Genomic DNA, 21,258 nt, shown 5'->3' with positions numbered 1-21,258 from the left:
CATCTTTTTATTCAATCCTAAACTAGCGGGTACTATTCAAATGTAATAAACAGTAAGTAAACTACATAGATTTGTTATTTTTTTAATATATATATGATATCTTGTTATAAGAATATGTTTATAGAGTTGATCAGACTCATATATATACAATAAAAAATAATATTTTTAATAATAGAATCGAATTAGATATTCTTTCTCTCAAGAATTGCAGACAAGCTAAAGTGCTTGCTACTGCTTCAGCCGTTCCTCCGCTTTGGGTCGCCGATTCTGCCAGAGCCAAATAATTTCAGATGACAGACACTATTATCGCCTCAACAATCCCGCAATTCACCGCTAACTCCCCCATAATCTGTCGCGTGTGAGTCCACTTTCAGCTCCTAATCATGTTTTTGACATTTTACTTATTTGATTATATTACGTTCAGGCTCCTAATTCAATTTTTTTTTTTGTGCATACGTATTTTTTCATTACCACATTTTGTTAAATTTGATGTAGTTTTTTGTTGAAGTTGGGGTTTCCTTTTTCGGTTTCTACTTTGGTTTTGAATTGAGCTTTACCTAGTATTCTTTTTAGTATGGGTTAATATACTACTGCGTGGCTGATTGAATATGGCGACGACAGACATATTTACGCAGGGGTGATTGAGAAACCTCTGCGCAGACGATGAACTGCGAAATTCAGCTAATTCTATTAAAGTAGATGGCATGGGAATGGATGGGTCTCGTGTTTTAGAAATGAAATTAAATTACTCCCGATTGTTTGGGAAATTCAAATCGGAAGCCCTGGAAGAGTTCCAATTAAAATGCAACCACGTCTAATAGTTTCATCATGCATTTTTTTTTAGTAATTTCATATTCTTGGTATTCTTGGTGGGCCCAAGTAAATTGACTAAAAGTCACATTCAGAAAATCAAGGATTTGAGTGTATGAGGCTTAAATGAAGGGATTTGAGTTTATGAGGCTCATCTTCTCAGGGTTGTTGCAACCATAGCTTATTGTTTGATAACAAGCATGCAGTTGATATTTCAAATATCTCAAGTAATTGCCTGCTCCCTACAGGCTACAAGGAACCTATAAAAAAATATTTAATTGTGGTATCCGTAGTGCGTATATTTCCTGATAAACTTGCTGACTATCAGCACTTCGTTTCAGGTGTGAAAAGCAATTTACACAATATACATGCCCTCGGTGTAATATTCGGTATTGCTCTCTGCAATGTTACAAGGTAATTAACTATTTGGCTAGGATTTAACTATAAACTAGTGAAGTAACTAATTATTTGGATTCCGTAGCAGATTGAAAATTTCTCAGATCATGCTTGTAAATCGGTCTTTAGTGGGGCAGAATCATACAAGTTTCGATAATGTGTTAAAATTTTCATATAAGTGAAAATTGATAGTATTGATGTGCTCTTTGTTACTTCCTTTATGATGATAACATTTCCATATGGTATTCGTGGCAGTCCCATAATCCTCGTTGCACCGAATCTTTTATGAAAGAAAATGTTGTTCAAGAACTGCAACAACTGCAACCTGATGAAGCAAGCAAAAAGAAAATGTTCGACATACTTAAACGGTTCCATGAGGAAGCGGAAACAAGTGGCATGGATAGTGATGGTATGTCGATCCTCCCTTCAGTATTTCTTGCTGTCATTTGCACTGTGAAGCTGTCTTGTTAAGGTGCATCATTCATTTTGATCGGAGGAGACTATCCAAAATATTTCTATTCTATTCTGAAATATTAGAAATTCTAAACCAGCCATTTTCCATTATTATTTCTCAACTACAGAGTCGGATTCTTTTTTATCGGAGGAGACCATCCAAAAGATTATTTATGGTATGTTGTCTATATGGCACATGGTTTCTTTGTAATGGCATCAAAAAGTATCCTGATTCACTTTACCTTTAACTATGTGGCAACTTTTTTCTTGCTTTCTTGACAGGAGGTCGATTAGGATACAATGATTTATCTTCAGAAGAAAAGAAACATTTCCATCGAGCAATAGCCTCAGGAGAGCTTAGCAAGATGATTGAACCATGGAATCCTTGGTGGTTAAAGCCTTCTGCCAAATATATATCACTTAGCTCGGATGGGACCCAATTAGTCAGACCTGTTCTGAAACAAGATTTGGTGGCATCTTCTGAAGATGCTGCCAATGGTGATCAATGGCACGACATGCTTTCTGGACCTGAAACTCCCATTCCACCTCTGAACCAACTCACTGCTACTAAGTCATCTCCACTTTTAACAGTGCATGCTGTTGACATTATATACAGTTATTGTTTCACCCTTCGTCTTTACAATGGGGATTGGAAATCTGATGCCTTTGAATCAGCGACAACTCTACTGATGTTATCTTCTGTTTTGGGTCAACTTGCACACCCGGAGACTGTTTTTGAAGCTTTGTTGCATTGCTTGGAGCAAACATGCTCTACTGCTTACAAGCACATGGGTGGTTTGCCGTTTGGACTGATGCTTTTGGATGATGTAACTTGCCTACTTTATCTTGGAGGTGCAGCTTTACTCTGCTTGCTGTATGACTTTCAGAAGATGATTCGAGCTGCCGAGAGACAGCTCAAGTTGGAGAAAATGAACAAGTCGAAAAGGGCCGAGCTGAGGACCAAGTTTAAGCACGTGGAACGGAAAGTTTACTTCATTATGAGTTGGGTTCATGAGCAACCAGCTGAGGCGTGGTCTATCTTGGCCAGTATTGTGAATGCTGAGAAGTCTTCTGTTATGGAGTATGTGGATAGTAAAATATGCACTGCGAAAATGAAGGGAGAAGTAGGACGAAACGGGAAGCCATTGATTAAGGAGGTTCAAAGCTTCCATGACTGAATTCTATTGTGTGTTCTGTGGCTAGCGAAGATGCGTCATTTTGATTTCTTGATGGCTATGAGCAGAAATTAGTTGATACTTGACACGAATTTTATTTGAACGTGAAAAATATTATATCAGAACAAAACTATGATATCACAATGTATACAGATAATTAGCAGTGGAGATGAAAGTTGAGCCAATCTTTCGATAAAAGAAAGCATACATATTACGAAGTATTTTACTACATTTGCCCTGGATTACGTTTTCGTGATGTATTAGACAATCATAATAATAATAAGGCTTTGTAATCAAAATTTTACAACAGAATTTCAACTACTGGGAAATACGTCTACTCTGTATCTTAGAAAACATTTTTGATTTAGTAGCTAGATTATTTAAATCATGCAAGTTCTATGCAGTGATATTAATGAGAAATATAAAAAATGCGGTATTTTGTACAAAAACAGTAGTATGTTTTACAATTTAAAAACCAGGGCTTTTTAATTTTATATTGACTAAAATAAATTGTTGAAACTAATCAATTATCAATAAGTGATATACAAATTTAATTAAAAAAAATTCTTATATTATCAAATGGAACATACACCATAATATTAGTGTCATTGTACAATAAATAAATATATATTTTCTATAATAATAATAATAATAATAGAAGTTGTAGTATGTTCTCTTAACTATTTGTGAAGAAAACATATTGACAATTCGCGTCGAACAGAAAACCCCATCTCCACTTGGATAGAACCAATTGCCCTAGTTTCACCTTTCGTCACAAATATTTCTGCATAGTTTTGTTTCAGACGCGATAGTATCATAGAGATGGGGGATATATCCGATAAACTGGCGTATTTTCAGGCAATCACCGGCATTGAAGATACCGATTTCTGCACTGAAATCCTAACGGCTCATGGCTGGGACCTTGAATTAGCCGTATCCTCCATCACCGCCACAGAAGACCACCGTCCATTCTCCCTCGACGCCACAGACACTGCCGCCGCCACTAGCACAACAGCAGATCGAGAGCCCCAAGATATAGGCTTGGTCCTCCGCCACGGTGGCAACAACAATCAACCCCCTGGCCTCGCTTGGAAATTAATCACGCTACCTTTTTCCATCATTTCCACTAGTCTAGGGTTGATATCCGGCGCTATTGGCTTGGGTATGTGGGCAGCTGGTGGTGTTTTTTCTTACTCACTCGGCATGATCGACTTTCACGGCCCTGCGCGGGCGGGATCCACTCCTCTGGTTTCTGTGTCTCAGTCTGCATCGGAGGCCATGGATTTTGTGTCGAGATTTGAAAGGGATTATGGGAATACGCGTCCCAATTTCTTGGCCGATGGTTTCATGGACGCATTGCAAAGGTCTAGGCAAGAATATAAGCTATTGTTTGTATACTTGCACTCGCCAGATCACCAAGACACGCCGGTTTTCTGTGAGAACTCTTTGTGTAATGATGTTTTTGTGGCCTTTGTGAATGAGAATTTTGTGGCGTGGGGTGGAAGCGTTAACGCTAGTGAAGGGTTCAAGATGAGCAACAGTCTGAAGGCATCCAGGTTTCCCTTTTGCGCTGTGGTTATGGCTGCAACAAATCAGAGGATCGCATTGTTGCAGCAGGTATAAATATAATTAGTACATAATTTCTATTAGTATGACATTGCTATTTTCCTTTTTACTTGGTGTTTTGACAATAGTGATCAAATTCAAATTGGCACACTCCGATTTTTTTAAGGAGATAAATATTTAGTATACCACTGAGGATTAGACGCCCTAGTACCAATTTTCTAGGATATTGGAGGACACCCCAATTTAGTTATAGTGTTAATAACCTTGAGTTTTCAGCGAAAATTTTATGGTTCCCATGTCTTTAGGCTTCTGTTTATCGATATTGACATTGAATGCAGTGGATGTTACTTGGTTTATTGAATATTTTGAAAATGATTTTCCTAATTTTATGCCCAATGAATCTTCTACCGAGTATTTATATCTTGGTAACTTTTGGTTATACTTTGATCTGACCTAAATGCAAGATTCAGGTTCTATTTGTTAGGCCTAGTGTTTTAATTTAAAATCAGTAAAGATGGTAGTATCACCCGTAGCTGGTTAAGGTCCTTTATTTATTAAAAACCCCAAGGAAAGGCCCACAAGGCAGGCACGCCTATGCTTTACACCACTCGGGAGTGCTTTGCGCTTTCGGTAACTTTGATATCACCATGATTGCATAATTTATCAGCTTCTGAAGGACTTGGTGTATCATCAAGATTCTGCTCCTATTTGTTTTGCCCCAATGTTTGTGATTTAGAAAGTATTCAGTTGTTAGTATCATCATCACTGCACAATTCCTCAAAAGTTTGTTTTCTCCTCTACTCTCTCTTCAAAGGGACGCATTTCTTTGTTTTGCAGTCTAATGTTGGCATTCCCTTTATGAATTGTTTCAAAGGGATTAGAGGTGGAAAATATCTGGATCGTTGTCAAATGAATTTCATGAAGATTGGCTTTCCAAATTTGATTTTATATGTTCACCAATAATTTCTGTTGGTACTATAGGTTAACTGTTCTTCAGAAGTGCTGGTTCACCTATATTCGCACTTGTACCTTTTTCCTGCAACTTTGTAATTTACTGCTGGATTCTGTTCACCGATATTTTCTCTTATATTTTGCTTCTGCTCATTTATTAATCTGTAAAAGTAAGGAAGAGTTTTATCACATTGTTATTCCACTTTTATCTTTAGTATATCCTTTAGTTAACCTCTTGTTGAGCTTACTGCTGGATTCTGTTCTACCTTATGTAAACCGGGCTCCGAGGAAAATATTTGGTTAAGCTGTTCTTGAAGAAATTTATTTGATCCTCTACGATATAGTTCGTTGTCACACAAGCTTTCTTTATAGATTAAATGGGTTTTGATCTGTTGTAGTTCATGCATTTGTTGTTACCTTTCAATTGTCAATATCTATGTGAGGTTCTTTCATTTGTGAAGTTTGAATGGAAGAGCTAAAATGGCAAGGGGAGAAATATTGAAGATTTTGGATGTGATGTACATATAAAATCTTCTCTTATTTTTTATGTGAATCTCCATTGCGCAGTCAATATGCTATTTTCTGAGATGCTTGTTTCTCTCTAGATGTCATCTTAAAATTTGGGTTCTATGATGTGTTCTCATCAGATTCTTATTGTCATTAATTGATTAGATTGAGGGGCCTGATTCTCCTGAAGAAATGGTGACGATACTGCAGAGAGTGCTTGAAGAAAGTGCTCCTGTTCTTGTTTCAGCCAGGCTTGAAGCCGAAGAAAGAAGCAGCAGTATGCGTCTAAGAGAGGAACAGGATGCTGCATATCAAGCAGCACTTGAGGCTGATCAAGTATGTCGTACTGTAATTTGGTCATTCTTATTTTAATGTCAACTTTGCCGAAGCCATCAATAATGTTCCTTTGTTGTCTCTTAAAACCTTGTCCTATAGAGGTACATCTTTTTAACTTTCTTTGATGTTCTTTGTTAGGCTAGGGAGCGCCGGAGGAAAGAGGAGCAAGAAAGACTGGAACATGAAGCTGCTGAAGCCGAGAGGAAAAGGAAGGAAGAAGAGATAGCTCGTGAAAAAGCATTGCAGGAAGCTGCTGAGAAAGAAGCTGCACTAGCTAAGATGCGGGAGGAGAAATTTTTATCACTAGGCGCAGAACCAGAGAAAGGGCCTGATGTTACTCAAGTAAACCCATGTTCTAGAAAGTTTCCATTAATTAATTGTACTGTGATGCTATCGTCTGTTTTAAGTTTATTTTGGAAGGCTACAGCAAGAGATTTTATCACATACCAGCCCATTTAATATCCTGGGTCTCGTACTAAAGTAGATACAAAGTTTGGGAAAATTTGAAACATTTTAAAGAATCATTAATTACCACTTTTTATATTTAAAATCAAATGAAAAATGGACAAAATCGTGGCTGTATTTTGTCTTTGCATCAAAGGGAGACGGGGAAGGGATTGTGTTAGAACCCAACAAGGGCGTAGGAGTTCTCTGCTACGGTCTTTTTGTTTGATACCTATTGTATCTTTTCAGGTTTTGTTTCGATTTCCTTCTGGAGAGCGAAAAGATAGGAGGTTTCATTGTACGTCCACCATACAGTCTCTGTATGACTATGTTGATTCTTTAGGCTGTTTGGAAGCTGACAGCTACAGTCTCGTCTCCAACTTTCCTCGCACTGTTTACGGGCCGGAGAAACTTGCTTTGTCCTTGAAAGAAGCTGGATTACATGCGCAGGCGAGTCTTTTTGTGGAGTTGAACTAATGAAAGCAAGAAAACATGTATAGCCTGTATTGGGGCGTGGTCTATGAAATCCATGCTTTATGGTAGGAATCATAAATTTGAAGGCAGATTCAGCATGATAAAATGTGACATTATTGTTTCTAGTGCAAGTGTTTTACCAAAGAATACGGCGTGGGTTGGTATATATGTTCGGTCCTGTAAATTGGATAATTCGTTGCATCCTTGATGTTTTTTCACAATTCATGACATTTTTTAATTTGTGATTTCTCGAATCACATCAATTCGAGGAAAAGTTTGCAACTTGGTGGGTCAAATGTCTTAGGGTATACTCTCAAAGGCAAGTAGACATCAGCTTTGTGTGCTCACACAATTTCAAGTCTTTTGGAAGAAATATTGCTCAATTTAGACATAAAATCTATCAACAGAACCATTAAGCTATAAACCTACGGCAAAGTATTATGTCGATGAATGGAACTCTTGCATCTAATCTGTATTCTCTTTATCAACGATCTTCGATATGCATGGATGCGCCGGTAGCATAAACTAATTTTGAATTTGTGTGCGAATGAAATTATATGTTACCGTGTAAAATGAATTCAATAATATTAATTTATGGCGACAAAAAGGAAAAGAGGAAGAAGCATCATTGCATTAACATATCGTTTAAAGTGATCTAAGAGGCTTCTCAAGCAAAGCTGAAAGGCAAACTTCATCCTTAGTTTTGGGAGCAATTGCCCATCTGTGTTTCCGATATCTAAACTGCAAAAACATATACATGTAGTCATCCAAGTCTTTCCTTTTACAGAACAACTTATCGATCCATAGCAATCCGCCCGGCCTCAAAACACGATCCCAATCGAACAAGATGAAATCTAACAGCTGTAAATTGAGCCATCCATCCATAAAGCCTGCTGTGTGAATCAAGTCCATCGTGTTATCAAAGAACGGTAAGCGTTGGTTCAACGTCAAATATAAAGGGATCAACCCTCTTAAAGCGATGGTTTCACTAAAAGGGGCTCCTAAGTTTAAGGCTGTCGAAACAATGGTCACGTTTTGCTCTCTCATTCGTGCTGCAAATGTACCCGTCCCTATTCCAAAATCCAATCCGATTCTTATTTCACCCGGTTTGGTTGACAAAACATCTTGGATCAAGAAATCTGTAGGAAGGGTGGTGTTTGTAATCCACTTGAGTTTTTCCTTGTCCATTTCGAAACATCCTGTGCACTTCGAATAACCTCGTTTTGGATTCTTGCCAGATAAGCACTCAAAGTTTCTGCACTGATAATTACTCCACCGCACATTTCTCCCCTCAGGTATCCTCCAAAGAGACTCGTTGATCGAATAAGGTCTCAAGTATAGTTTAGAGGCTCGTGCAAAGCACCGTCTTCGAGGCAATGGATCACACCCGTGAACCATAAGCTTTTGAGCCAAGTTCCAATCATCCTTACAATACGATCCAACATCATAGTCCATATACTCTTCCAATTCTTTCTTCATCAGCACGCAAGCATGCCCTATCGTGTTGTATACCTTCTCAGATCCATATATGTTAATATTGCCCACCCTGTTCTCTTTAGGTGTTATGTACTTCCGAATCTCCTCTACAACGAAAGTATTGATCAAGGGATCCTCTTTTATAGTAATGTTTTCACTCCCTTCGATTTTCGGGAAACGAATTTGCCTGAGAGCAATGTAGGCTCTATAGACTGGCCTAATCACCTCATCCTCCAAGAACTTCTTGTACTCCAATCTTGGAATGCTGCCTTCGTTATTATCCATTCGATGCACGGCTGATTCGAGATTCTCTTGAAGGCTTTCCATCTTGTTAAGCACTTCATCTACTCGAGCTGCTAGAGCTCTGAAATCGATTTCTTGAAGCACAACATGATTAACATCATAGAGATGGGGACATATATGGTAGCTGTGTAAGAAAAATCCGGGAGAGTAAAGCTTACCTAGTGTTGATAAGCTCAGAAGTATGACAAGACCTCCTAACACAACTTGAAGCCAACCCATAATTCTCCCTAATCTACACGTAGGAAAACACAACTTCACCATTCTTTTTTCCCAAACCCAAAATATTATCAGTATGCTACAGACCATAAAATGGGAAAAATGGGAAATCTGAAGATATACACTCATACTCTAAATTCAAACAATGTCTGTAGAATGAAAAAAAACGATTATTTTAACATGGAAGTTGCCTTGGAACAAGTCACTTCCATTTACCTCGATCATAGCTGGAAAAACTTAAATCATAATCAAATACAAGTATTGATCATTATTTTACGTGAAGGGTCAAAAAATTTAGCGAGAAAATAAGGCAACTATCGGATAATGTACTATTTACAGCGAGACACACATGGAGTAAAAATAGTTTTTATGCTTTCGAGTGTACGTAATTTATGGAGTTGACCTGTGCATCCCCGGCTGATAGTGCGGCAAAAGAGCTTTGAATAATTATGATTGAAGCCAAGGTAAATTACGCAGTATATATTTTGGATTATGACTACTGGTTCAACTTCATCGATATTGTGTTTCTCAATAATTCACAAGTTCAACAAATGCAAGTATGTTACACATAATATATATATATTTTTTGAGCATATTTATTGGTTCTATCTAATAAATGTCATCAAATTAACGAATAACATATATTCTTTAAAATTCAATTCAAGTACTTAAATTGTTAAAAAGAATAGAATTTCTAAAATATAAATATTGGTAAGAAATATCGAACTCATAAAATTAATCTTTTAATTGATAGATATTACCCTGGATATGTTGGAAGTCTTTAAACACGAGCAAATCACATCAACTTGAATCACGAACAAAACGCAGCAACAATAAGATCAAGTCGAGTCAAAGAAGATCCTTTCTCCGCAAGACGAAATTGCCCGTATGAAAGTGCTATACATTACAAGCAATCGTCCCCAATTTACAACGATTTCAATCAAGAGAATGCAGCACTCAAACTCTTGAACACAGCGAACAACAAAATATGTAGAGCTTTGAAGTATTTTTTCGAAAAATGATGCAACAATATGAGAAGAGGAGATGAAGCAAAAGATTCAGCAACCTTGGACAATGGTTGGAGGGATTATTTATAGATGATCATCGGTTGCGTTGAAAAGACACGTTTCTCCAAACCGGATGCTTCGAAGAGACACAATTCTAGTCAAGAGATAGATTGGTTGGGCCAAAAACAGCCAAGAACTGATGCCATCATAGCCAAGGGGCGCGCATTTATCCAGAACCAGCGCTGCGCGCGCGGCCGCGCGCAGCGTTTTGTCTGCGTGCAGCAAGCGCCGCGCCTGTGCGAGAAGCTGCGCGGCCGCGCGCCCAGCTCTGTCCGAGAGCCTGCAGCACCATGCACACTGTTGTGCATTCAGGCCGCGCGCGCAGCGTTTTGTCTGCGTGCAGCAAGCGCCGCGCCTGTGCGAGAAGCTGCGCGGCCGCGCGCCCAGCTCTGTCCGAGAGCCTGCAGCACCATGCACACTGTTGTGCATTCAGAAAAATTTAATTTCCAAATAAATTTGGTCTAAAAAAAATAAAATTGGTCGAAGACCGCACCACGCCGCGCTTGGCGGGCATGCGCGTATGTTTTCAATACATCGAGACATAGTCTACTAGCGTCTTCTCTCGTCTAAAAACTTCGAGTCCCCTTGAGACCCAAACCTTTATTTCAAACTAAAAGTTTATAAGGAAGACTTCATATTGTTATTTCCTCAATGTGGGACAACAACTCCCACTCCCTTTTCTATTCACAACTCTTCTTATTCATTTATCCAACATCTTTTTCATCCGTGTGTATACATATTATATACATACAACACGTACATTGCTTTGTTTTTTTTTGTTTTTTTTGTTTTTTTTACGTTTTTAAGAAAATCAATCACACTTTTCTAGTACAAATCATGTTTATATTAATTAATCAATCAAGTAAATTCCTAAGTGGGAAACATCACTTTTTAAAAAATAAAAAGTAAAAAAATGAACCCCCTAATGCAGTTGGGCCTCCTGATTTAACAGCGACCCTTGCCTTTCAGTAAGACGAATGCATTCATTTTGGTTTTTGGTATAAATTACGAGAGACGGATCCGCTTATCATGATCTCGATGAATTAATTATTGGTTCAATAAATGCAAAACCAGGATTTCGATGTTCTTTTAATATATATATGGGATTCATCTAACATCAAGGATAATAAAAAAAATATTTATTTTACTATATTTTCGCAAGGAAAAAATATATATTTTGTGATGCATTCACTCAGAGAAATGGACGATACAAGTGAGAATTTTTTAGTGGCATTTTATATTCAAGTTGTAAGAACGACGACATTTTCACCATATACCCAAATAACACTAAGCAGACATCAACAACTCCTCATATTATTATTACAAAAAAAGCAAATGTAAAGTTTTCATAACATCATATTGACTTCCCGTACAAAAGAAAATATTATATTAGAGATATCGTTATCGAAATTAATTTAAATGCATGTTTTAATCATGAAATCAATAGTAGTTACTTTATATCATAATGTTTGTAATATCGAATACAAAGTATTGGACTGTAATCAATTTATTGTTAAATAACATTTAATGGTTGATTACCAATATCTGAAAATATGAAAAAAGGGGATTTTTTTTTCCGGTCATTTTTTGATTATATTCAGTCTTATAAGCCCGTTATCTCTATGTTTATTTTGACAATTTTAGTCATTTTTCGATGTGAACAATTATCCCTTTCAAGAATTCAACGAAAAATGGAAGAGTTGTCCGACCAAATCACTGATCCTCTCATAAGTAAGTTTCTTTTTTCGATTCTTTGTGACAGTTGAGCTAGGAATATAATGATAATAATAATAATAATCCTGGACACATGTTCTTGAAGAAATTTAACAAAGAATCTTGTAACTTGCAGCATCAAGAAATGAGGAAAACAACGACGACCCTTCATCCAGCTTGTATCAACACTCAGAATCGGAAGAAGAAAACTCGCCAATCCCACAAGTGGCCCTCACGGTATCAACAACAGATGACCCTGCCCTCCCAGTTCTCACTTTCAGAATGTGGTTCTTGGGCACGCTTTCTTGTGTTCTTTTATCATTCCTTAACCAGTTTTTCTGGTACAGAAAGGAGCCATTATCCATCACGGCCATCTCAGCTCAGATTGCTGTGGTGCCTTTAGGCCAACTGATGGCTGCAAAGATCACGAGTCGCGTGTTCTTCAAAGGGAAGAGATGGGAATTCACGCTGAATCCGGGGCCGTTCAACATGAAGGAGCATGTCCTTATCACCATATTTGCTAATTCCGGGGCCGGAACAGTGTATGCCATCCATGTTGTGACTGCTGTCAAGGTGTTTTATAAGCAGCACCTCACCTTCTTTGTTTCCCTCATTGTTGTCATCACAACACAGGTAATTATATATATAATTAGTTATATGTTGAATTAGAAGATATGATGAGTTGCATGGTTGGGTTTGAACGGTAGGTACTGGGATTTGGATGGGCTGGCATATTTAGAAGGTATCTGGTGGAACCAGCAGCCATGTGGTGGCCAGCCAATTTGGTGCAAGTTTCACTCTTCAGGTGAGTTTATGTCCTGCATTCATTTTCTTTCTATTTTGCTCTTACATATTCAAGAAACTAAGCATATGGTCAGCTAGGTTGTATTTGGATTACTTCATTTCAAATCTATAAATCAAGGTTTGAATTCATTTTAATAATTAATTTGGATGTTTTTTGACACGAGTTTTCGAATTCACTGCTCTAAAATTTAATAGTTATATATAAGTAATTGTGATAAGAGATCTCAATTGCACTTTAAAAATAGATCTCATTTGATATTTAAAATTTTAGATCTTTTTCAGCAAGTTGTCTGCCCCTAGCTAATTAAATCCTTACATCCATACATGACTTTAAAACTTGTTTATGAAAATATATTTGTGAGTTTTCACTGAAAATTTGTTTTATATTTTTAAAATTTAAAATATGTTTTTCTTATTTTCGTGAGTTTCACATATGATTCAAAACGTAGACATACATAATTTGACACCATTTTTCATCAAATTCTAGTTACACGGTATGACCTATACTGATTCAAATGTATTGTAATTCAAAATGTATTTAAATACCAATTTTTTTCATCTAACTTTTTAAAGACATAACAAATGAAATCCAAATACACTATTTTTTTGTCCAAATCCGACATGACTAAAAGGTGCACCATCAATGAGACCCGGAGGGTTCGTGTGCACCACGTCAAAATGTAATCATCCCGCAAATAACTATTTAAATTTACTGAAATTTTCTGAAATGGTTGGAGAATGATCTGATTCTAAATTTTAATATGGCGACAGGGCTCTTCATGAGATCGAAGAACGACCTAAGGGGGGCATAACTCGAACTCAATTCTTCATCATAGCATTCATCTGCAGTTTTGCTTACTACATATTCCCTGGCTATTTGTTTGAGATGCTAACTTCCCTCTCATGGATATGTTGGATCTTTCCACAATCAGTTCTAGCCCAACAACTTGGGTCGGGTCTACAAGGACTCGGAATAGGAGCTATCGGGCTCGATTGGTCCACTATTCCATCATATCTTGGAAGTCCACTAGCAAGCCCATGGTTTGCCACAGCCAATATTGCTGTTGGCTACTTCTTTGTTTTGTATGTTGTGACTCCCCTTAGCTATTGGTTCAACATTTATGATGCCAAAACCTTCCCAATATTCTCCGATGGTCTCTTCACCTCGTCCGGTCAAGTGTACAACATATCTAACATAATCGACTCAAATTTCCATTTGGACACGGGGGCGTATATTCGCCTAGGCCCTCTTCATCTCAGCACTTTTTTTGCCATGACATATGGTGTTGGATTTGCTGCACTCAGCGCTACAGTTGTCCATGTGCTTCTGTTCCATGGAAGGTACTTAATATTCGATGGCCAATAATGCGCTATGTTACTATAATCGAACCAACTTTGCTCAACCTTTTTCCACAAATCAATGAATTATGGAGAGATTTCATCTATTAATATCATACGGATAACGAATCATGGATTGCATTATTTTAGGGAAATATTGGAACAAAGCAGATCAAGCTTTAAAGAAAACAAAATGGACGTACACACAAAACTGATGAACAAGTATAGGCAAGTACCCGAATGGTGGTTTTGGTGCATTCTTGTGGCAAATATAGCTTTAACTATCTTTGCCTGTGAATACTACATTGAACAACTTCAGCTTCCATGGTGGGGAGTCATCCTAGCCTGCGTAATCGCCATTTTCTTTACCCTACCAATCGGGATTATTACTGCTATCACCAACCAGGCTAGTCTTCTTTCTTTTCCTAGCATTTATTGAACCTTTTGGAGTAAATTTTTGCAACTTATAGAGGCAGACTTTTTTTGCAAAAATGACAGTCACCCGGCTTGAACATCATAACCGAGTACATAATTGGGTGCATATATCCTGGATATCCGGTTGCCAACATGTGCTTCAAAGTTTATGGTTACATAAGTATGAAACAAGCTATTACTTTTCTTCAAGACTTCAAACTTGGACATTACATGAAGATCCCACCGAGAACTATGTTCATGGCACAGGTAATATGATCCAAAATTGTGTGTAGTGGTGAATTCAGAGGGGCTGAGTAGCGGTAGCAGTCCTCTCCAATCTCCTTCGATATATGCGGCTGCTTATGCAGAACAAAAATCAAATTCGATGCTTGGACCTTCGGACCCATTTTAAAAACTTTATTTCCACCCTTACCTCCAACTATCTTTTAGCACAGTGTCAAAAGTCAGATATTAGTCGGTACATTAATAGAGCCGAGGCACTTCTTTGATCTCAAAAATTGAATTAGCAATTGTTCATAGGGGATCGAGTTGTTGGTATCGTAGGAGAGGTATCATCCTCATAGCTTGTACAGTTATCTATATAACTAAGCATTGTCGTGACTATAGGATTGAAAAGACTTGAATTACGCATTTATTTTCAACTATTACAAAGACAAATTCTCCACTTTATATTTGTTGTATTGATGGTTTCATTATGTTCAAATGTATGTTAACTGAGCATAAATAACGTTTTTGTAGGTTGTGGGCACCATTATAGCTGCTTTTGTGTACTTGGGAACAGCATGGTGGCTAATGGATGCCATTCCAAGCATATGTGACAAGTCTACTAACATTGTGTGGACTTGCCCCGGTGACCATGTGTTCTACGATGCTTCTGTGATATGGGGATTGGTCGGCCCTCGAAAGGTCTTTGGAGACCAAGGGACATACAAAATGGTTAACTGGTTTTTCCTCGGTGGAGCCATAGCTCCATTGTTGGTCTGGTTGGGAACAAAAACCTTTCCGAATCATGAATGGATCCGACTCATTAACATGCCTGTCTTGATTGGTGCTACCGGGAGCATGCCTCCGGCAACATCTGTGAATTACACAACCTGGATAATTGTGGGTTTTTTATCAGGTTATGTAGTGTACAGATACAGGCCAGACTTGTGGCGACGACACAATTACGTTCTTTCGGGAGCATTGGACGCTGGATTGGCCTTCATGGGAGTTGTGTTGTACATGTGCTTGGGACTTGAGAACATTGAACTTGATTGGTGGGGGAATGATCTTGACGGGTGCCCCTACGCAGCATGCCCTACAGCAAAAGGGATAGTTTTCGAAGGGTGTCCCGTTGTATATTAGCATTCAAGGGGGGAGAGTTGATCAACAAAGCTGTGAATTATAAAGTCTGCATTTATCAATTTAAATTCACATTTTGTAGACACAGAAAGATACATCAAGATTCATCATTTTAGTACTGTCATTGCGAAAGCAGTTTAAATAAGAAACAACATCCAGAAAAATAAATACCAAACAAATTTTGATACCGGAGATCTAGTCTCAGACTTGAACATTCGTGTTTGATGAACTATAACCTATGAGACACACTGAAATGGATCGGGTTTTGTAGAAGTGTCCAACCTATATTGTTTATTATTCTCTTGTTCTTGAAAAATCTTGAGACCAGGCTTGTAGCCCATTGGTCTCACCCTCATCAGATTAGCTAACTGTCAGAGTTCGATCCCTCCCCTTGTTGTAATAAAAAAAAAATCTTGATCTATTTTTCTTTAAAAAAAAACTAGAAAAATAAAATATATATTGAATTATTTTATTTATAAAAATTTATAATTCATGTATTATAATATAATAATTTTGTTGTTTTAAGAATGAACGATTAAATCCAACCTGGTTCTGTAGAATTATTAATCGACTCAAAACCTCGGAAGAACCCTTCACTGGACAGTGGAAGGCGATGGAGATTCCATCTTCGGAAGCCACAGAAGATTCGATTTCATCTATAAAGGTTATGAGGCAGCGGCTCGAATCCCGCATCGACACCCTCCACGCCGCCCAGCTGCACATCATCTCCTCCCTTCAAAGTGTTGTTCCCGACATCGTTTCTTCTCTCGATATCTCTCTCAAATCCGTATCCACTTTCAGCAACAAGCCCTTCACTCCCCTCAGCCAAATCCTCCCGGCCAACCCCAATTTTAGCAAACCCCACGTCCCCTGGGAGAACTCAAAACTCCCCGCCCCTGCCTCTCTTTGGAAGCCCTCGCCTAAAGAGAATGAGCGGGCTTTGATCGAGGAGAGCGGTGGTTCGCTTTCGGTTGTTAGGTCAATGGTGGCTGTGTACTTGCTTGAGAGGGTTCCCTTTACTCCAATTGATTCGTCCACATTGTTGAGAAAGTTGGAGAATGATTCGTCGGCTAGTTTAGCTGAGAAGGTGGCTCTGAGGGAGTTGGGTGGGGAGTCCGGGCCAATTCTGGCGGTGGAGATGGCCTTGAGGTCGATGGCCGAGGATAATGGTTGTGTGGACTTGGATGAGTTTGTGGTGAGTGGGAAGTCTGGAGTAATGGTTATGAACATCGATAGGACTAGGCTTTTGAAAGAGTTGCCTGAAACTAAGCAGATGAACGACGGGAATTCTAATGATGGGAATAGAGTCATGGAAACCACGAAAAATGGGGAGATTATGAGTGGCCGAGGGGGTTTTGGTATGGGAAGGGGAGTTCCGGATGTGTGGGTTGGGGGACCGATGATGATGGGACCGAGAGGTGGTGGCGCGAGAGGGATGGGGATGATAGGGGGTGTACCGAGAGGTGTGGGGATACCGCCCCCAATGCATAGGCAGCCCCCAGTGAATCCAAGTGTTCTTCAAAGTGGGGGATCAAATAACCTTGGGTTGAAACCGAGGACCGAGGAGGAGGATATGAAGGATCTTGAAGCTTTATTGAATAAGAAAAGTTTTAAGGAAATGCAGAAGTCTAAGACGGGGGAGGAGCTTTTGAACCTTATTCACAGACCAACTGCCAAAGAAACTGCGGTGGCTGCTAAAGTATGTGTTGAGAAAGATGGATAACAAATTAATCATGTTCACTTTCTTCCTAATGCTACCAAAAAGGATTTTGTTTTTGTTTCCTTCATGCTTAGTGTATTTAACTAACTGTGTTTATGATGGGTTTAAATTAGTTCTGGACGCCAACAATCAGCTGAATACTTTAAAGTTATTCTCTTTTATTGTTATTTAATAATCTCTAGATTTCTCTTCCCAGATAGTATAAAAATATGGCTCCATTCTTCTCATCACTCTATCTGGGATGCTTTATTGCCCATATGGAATAATTAAATCTTTATATACTGTTGACTGAATGGTGTTGCTCTTGAATTCTTTAGTTCAAAAGCAAAGGCGGTTCTCAAGTAAAGGAGTACTGTTCAGCATTGACAAAAGAAGATTGCCGACACCAATCTGGTATGTACGTTGCTTGTGAGAAGGTTAGTATAATGTCCGTCATTTATGAATTTAGCACATGTATATGACTTGTTCAGTATAAAAATCCAAAAAACCTTGATGTCATGGTTGTAGCAAATCTTGTAATTGATTTAGGTTCATTTCCGACGAATAATTGCTTCACATACTGATGTAAATTTGGGAGACTGTTCATTCCTCGACACTTGTCGTCACATGAAGGTAAATTATACATCACATCTTTTTAATACTTTCAAGTATTTATTTAGTTCGATCACAGTTCTCACATTGGCGCATGATAGTAGACGTGTAAATATGTCCATTATGAGCTCGACTCAACTCCAGATGTATCACACATGATGATGGGACAATCTACGTTACCTCTGAACAAGCCATTGAAGCCTCAGAGTGCTCATTATTGCTCGGAAGTAGAGCTTGGAGAACCGCAGTGGATTAACTGTGACATACGCTCCTTTAGAATGGATATTTTAGGGCAATTTGGAGTTATAATGGCTGATCCTCCATGGGATATTCACATGGAATTGCCCTATGGGACAATGGCTGATGACGAAATGCGCACTCTGAATGTTCCTGCTTTACAGACTGATGGTCTGATATTCCTTTGGGTAACAGGCCGTGCTATGGAGCTTGGACGTGAATGGTATTTTACCTTTTCTGTTTATGCTTATGTAATTTTAAATGGAAAATTTTGTTATGATGACCATAATTTATTCGTTTGGTGAATATTTTTTATTTACCATTAGAAATAATTAGATTATGATGTGATATTTACCTTCAACAATGAAAACACCTCTAAAACTGATCTTTTTCTTATGGAAAATTTTGACACCGTAGTAACTGATGTTGATTAAACCTCTGTTCAATTCTGTTTCTGAAGTTTGGAACTTTGGGGGTACAAGCGTGTAGAGGAGATCATCTGGGTAAAGACCAATCAACTTCAGCGGATCATCAGAACAGGTCGTACAGGCCACTGGCTGAACCACAGCAAGGAGCATTGCCTTGTTGGGGTGAAAGGGAATCCTGAAGTGAATAGGAATATTGATACTGATGTCATTGTTGCTGAAGTACGTGAAACAAGTCGCAAACCAGACGAGGTCAGTGGCTTTGTCTTCCTTCATATGGGAAATTAAGAATCTAACGAAATATGTCTCTGATTTTGATATATGCTTGGAATAGTTATCCACATTCTGGATGCCGGACCATGCTTGCTATAAATCAACCCAAAATAGCTTCAACTTTGCTCATAATAGTTATTCTGAGCCAAATAATCTGACTTTCTTATATATGTATGCCTAATATATTTACCTGATGTGTTATAGATGTATGCTATGCTAGAAAGAATTAGTCCGAGAACTAGAAAGCTGGAGTTGTTTGCAAGGATGCACAATGTACAGGCTGGGTATATTTTCTTGATGATCCTTCATTTTTTATAATTTCAGCTGTTGAACTTAACAGTTGGTGATATTTTGTGTCGTTTTGACGAAATCCCCTACAGAATTTATTCCATGCACTTAAGCATAAGTTGCTCTGTGACACCATCCATATCTTCAAAGAAATGAACAAGGCGTATTTTGAACCCATTATTCTATAACTATTCTTTTTCTAGAAAACGCTTTTAATCATTCCATATACGGAAGTTTCTCCAGACACTTTAGGACAACCTTTTAATGGTTTGATGAAGAAGCAAAAGCCCATTTATCCACATCCTCAGTGGGTTCGTTTGGTCTAAGTTTCAAGTTCAGTTGTCGAAGACTCTGATACATTAGTGTATCTAATTGACATCACAATGAATGGTATAACTGGGCCAAACACCAGCAAAGTACAAAAAATGGACATCTTGTATAATATTTCTATCTTACATATGCCCATGCCCTGAATGTGTACTTAATGGTTGAGATCTTGAAGCCTCACAAGACAATATCTTCAAATACACATAATTATGCATTCTTTCAATGGTTCAAAGTCTATATTCAACATGGTTAATTATATAAATTAGTTGTTATTTCTTCAGTCTTGGGTTAAAGTAAGAAAGCGTTTTCCATATTTTCCTTGAGTGAAAAGTTTTTGTTCCGTTCTTGTTGGTAACTCTGATACGTTCTGCATATGTTTTATTCACTCTTTTTATGGTGACTGATTCATGCGATTACAATGTTGCCCCAAAATTGGAAAATATCAACAATGTTACAAGTGCCAGATTGCCACCTTCGATCATTCTATGTCAGATTCGAAAAAGACTGTTCACATGTCTCGTTAATGTGCTGTTTTCAGGTGGTTATCGCTTGGGAATCAGTTGCAAGGTGTCCGGTTAGTAGATGAAGGGTTGCGAGCAAGATTCAAGGCTGCTTACCCGGACGTGGAGGTGCAGCCATCATCGCCACCAAGAACGGCAATGGCCATGGAAGTCGTTGAAGGTGAAAACAAATCATCATTAGAATCAAAGGCAATGATTGTGGATGGGGAAACAGTAACCTAACTCCGTTGCATGATCCGAATGCAGGTTTAAGAAGATACTGCTGCTATTTTTGTGCAATGTTTTGGTGTTTTAATTAGGATAGGCTCAAAAATTCATGTTTATAAGATTTATAATTCAGTTTGGAGGATATAAATAGCATGGCTAATGCATGGTTGTTGGGCAATGGACGTTTAGTGTCCATGAAATATGGAATTAGTGGGGTTGTTATCTGTCTCGGGTTCAAATCTATCTATAAATATGGAGTCCATTTCTACATTTATATACAGGATTTCAAGATATCCCATTCCAGTTCTCTCGAATTTTTGCTTATTGCTGACACTTCTGTTCACATTCCAATTCAGGTGATTAACATTCAGGTCCGGATTCCGAGCATTTGAAGTATTGATTAATTGTAATTGATCCTTACTTATTTTACCCATTGAATCCTGGAAAATGAACCCACACCGAGTCTCAAAATATTGTATGAGGGCTAACCTGTTGTATGAAAACTGCGAGACAAAGGCCTCGGTGTTTTTTTACTTGATTTAACGCAAAATTGTCTTTGCCAATCATAAAATAAGTTCTTGTCATATACTGAACTGGAGTCATGTATAGGTTTCTTGGAATCTATGTTACCATTGCCATTGTCTTATTTATTTAATTTGTTATTCTATCTCAATTAATGGTTGCAATTATTGTAATTTCATGTTATCGCATTCCCACAAAATATTTGGTGCATAATATTTTTATTAAACTCTAAATATCGAAACCTGAATGACTGATTCATCATTAATATTATGTATTTGTAGTCAGTTTCAAGTTCTACCAAATTTAACCAAATTCCAACTCCGTGAATTGCAAAAAAAA

General features: G+C 38.0%; 5 protein-coding genes across 9 annotated transcripts; 4 read left to right on the top strand and 1 right to left on the bottom strand.

Annotated features, from left to right (window-relative positions):
* The first annotated feature begins 200 nt into the window (after nucleotides 1-200).
* Nucleotides 201-2,962, top strand: LOC140968434 (uncharacterized). Of its 2 annotated transcripts, none has more exons than XM_073429375.1 (5): nucleotides 201-358; nucleotides 1,139-1,224; nucleotides 1,462-1,615; nucleotides 1,788-1,835; nucleotides 1,942-2,959. In XM_073429375.1, the coding sequence occupies exons 3-5, from the start codon at nucleotides 1,492-1,494 to the stop codon at nucleotides 2,835-2,837; spliced, it is 1,068 nt and encodes a 355-aa protein (XP_073285476.1). In that variant the 5' UTR covers nucleotides 201-358; nucleotides 1,139-1,224; nucleotides 1,462-1,491; the 3' UTR covers nucleotides 2,838-2,959. The 2 variants fall into 2 exon arrangements, with proteins under 2 accessions (XP_073285476.1, XP_073285475.1); XM_073429374.1 differs by having other exon boundaries at nucleotides 206-358; nucleotides 1,152-1,224; nucleotides 1,942-2,962.
* Nucleotides 2,963-3,564: 602 nt separating this feature from the next.
* On the top strand, nucleotides 3,565-7,337 carry LOC140968607 (plant UBX domain-containing protein 10). Its single transcript, XM_073429623.1, has 4 exons — nucleotides 3,565-4,451; nucleotides 6,024-6,194; nucleotides 6,333-6,536; nucleotides 6,888-7,337. The coding sequence occupies exons 1-4, from the start codon at nucleotides 3,657-3,659 to the stop codon at nucleotides 7,113-7,115; spliced, it is 1,398 nt and encodes a 465-aa protein (XP_073285724.1). The 5' UTR covers nucleotides 3,565-3,656; the 3' UTR covers nucleotides 7,116-7,337.
* Nucleotides 7,338-7,757: 420 nt separating this feature from the next.
* Nucleotides 7,758-9,152, bottom strand: LOC140968463 (probable methyltransferase At1g29790). The gene has a single exon (XM_073429418.1). It carries the CDS (start codon nucleotides 9,150-9,152, stop codon nucleotides 7,758-7,760), a length of 1,395 nt encoding a protein of 464 aa, XP_073285519.1.
* A 2,689-nt stretch (nucleotides 9,153-11,841) lies between these two features.
* LOC140968470 (oligopeptide transporter 7-like) lies at nucleotides 11,842-15,961 on the top strand. The gene is made up of 7 exons (XM_073429428.1): nucleotides 11,842-11,905; nucleotides 12,024-12,520; nucleotides 12,595-12,692; nucleotides 13,463-14,032; nucleotides 14,180-14,435; nucleotides 14,528-14,710; nucleotides 15,203-15,961. Exons 1-7 carry the CDS (start codon nucleotides 11,866-11,868, stop codon nucleotides 15,809-15,811), a joined length of 2,253 nt encoding a protein of 750 aa, XP_073285529.1. The 5' UTR covers nucleotides 11,842-11,865; the 3' UTR covers nucleotides 15,812-15,961.
* A 395-nt stretch (nucleotides 15,962-16,356) lies between these two features.
* LOC140968513 (N(6)-adenosine-methyltransferase MT-A70-like) lies at nucleotides 16,357-21,043 on the top strand. Of its 4 annotated transcripts, none has more exons than XM_073429510.1 (8): nucleotides 16,357-17,507; nucleotides 17,846-17,944; nucleotides 18,057-18,140; nucleotides 18,224-18,579; nucleotides 18,817-19,033; nucleotides 19,259-19,338; nucleotides 20,208-20,350; nucleotides 20,754-21,043. In XM_073429510.1, the coding sequence occupies exons 1-8, from the start codon at nucleotides 16,422-16,424 to the stop codon at nucleotides 20,759-20,761; spliced, it is 2,073 nt and encodes a 690-aa protein (XP_073285611.1). In that variant the 5' UTR covers nucleotides 16,357-16,421; the 3' UTR covers nucleotides 20,762-21,043. The 4 variants fall into 4 exon arrangements, with proteins under 4 accessions (XP_073285611.1, XP_073285609.1, XP_073285610.1 ...); XM_073429508.1 differs by having other exon boundaries at nucleotides 20,208-20,436; XM_073429509.1 differs by lacking the exon at nucleotides 20,754-21,043 and adding an exon at nucleotides 20,437-20,688.
* Nucleotides 21,044-21,258: the final 215 nt, after the last annotated feature.

This window comes from Primulina huaijiensis, unplaced genomic scaffold (genome assembly GCF_012295235.1).
Source record: "Primulina huaijiensis isolate GDHJ02 unplaced genomic scaffold, ASM1229523v2 scaffold37281, whole genome shotgun sequence".
Taxonomy (NCBI): Eukaryota; Viridiplantae; Streptophyta; class Magnoliopsida; order Lamiales; family Gesneriaceae; genus Primulina; species Primulina huaijiensis.
This window is presented reverse-complemented; position numbering and strand designations above follow the sequence as displayed.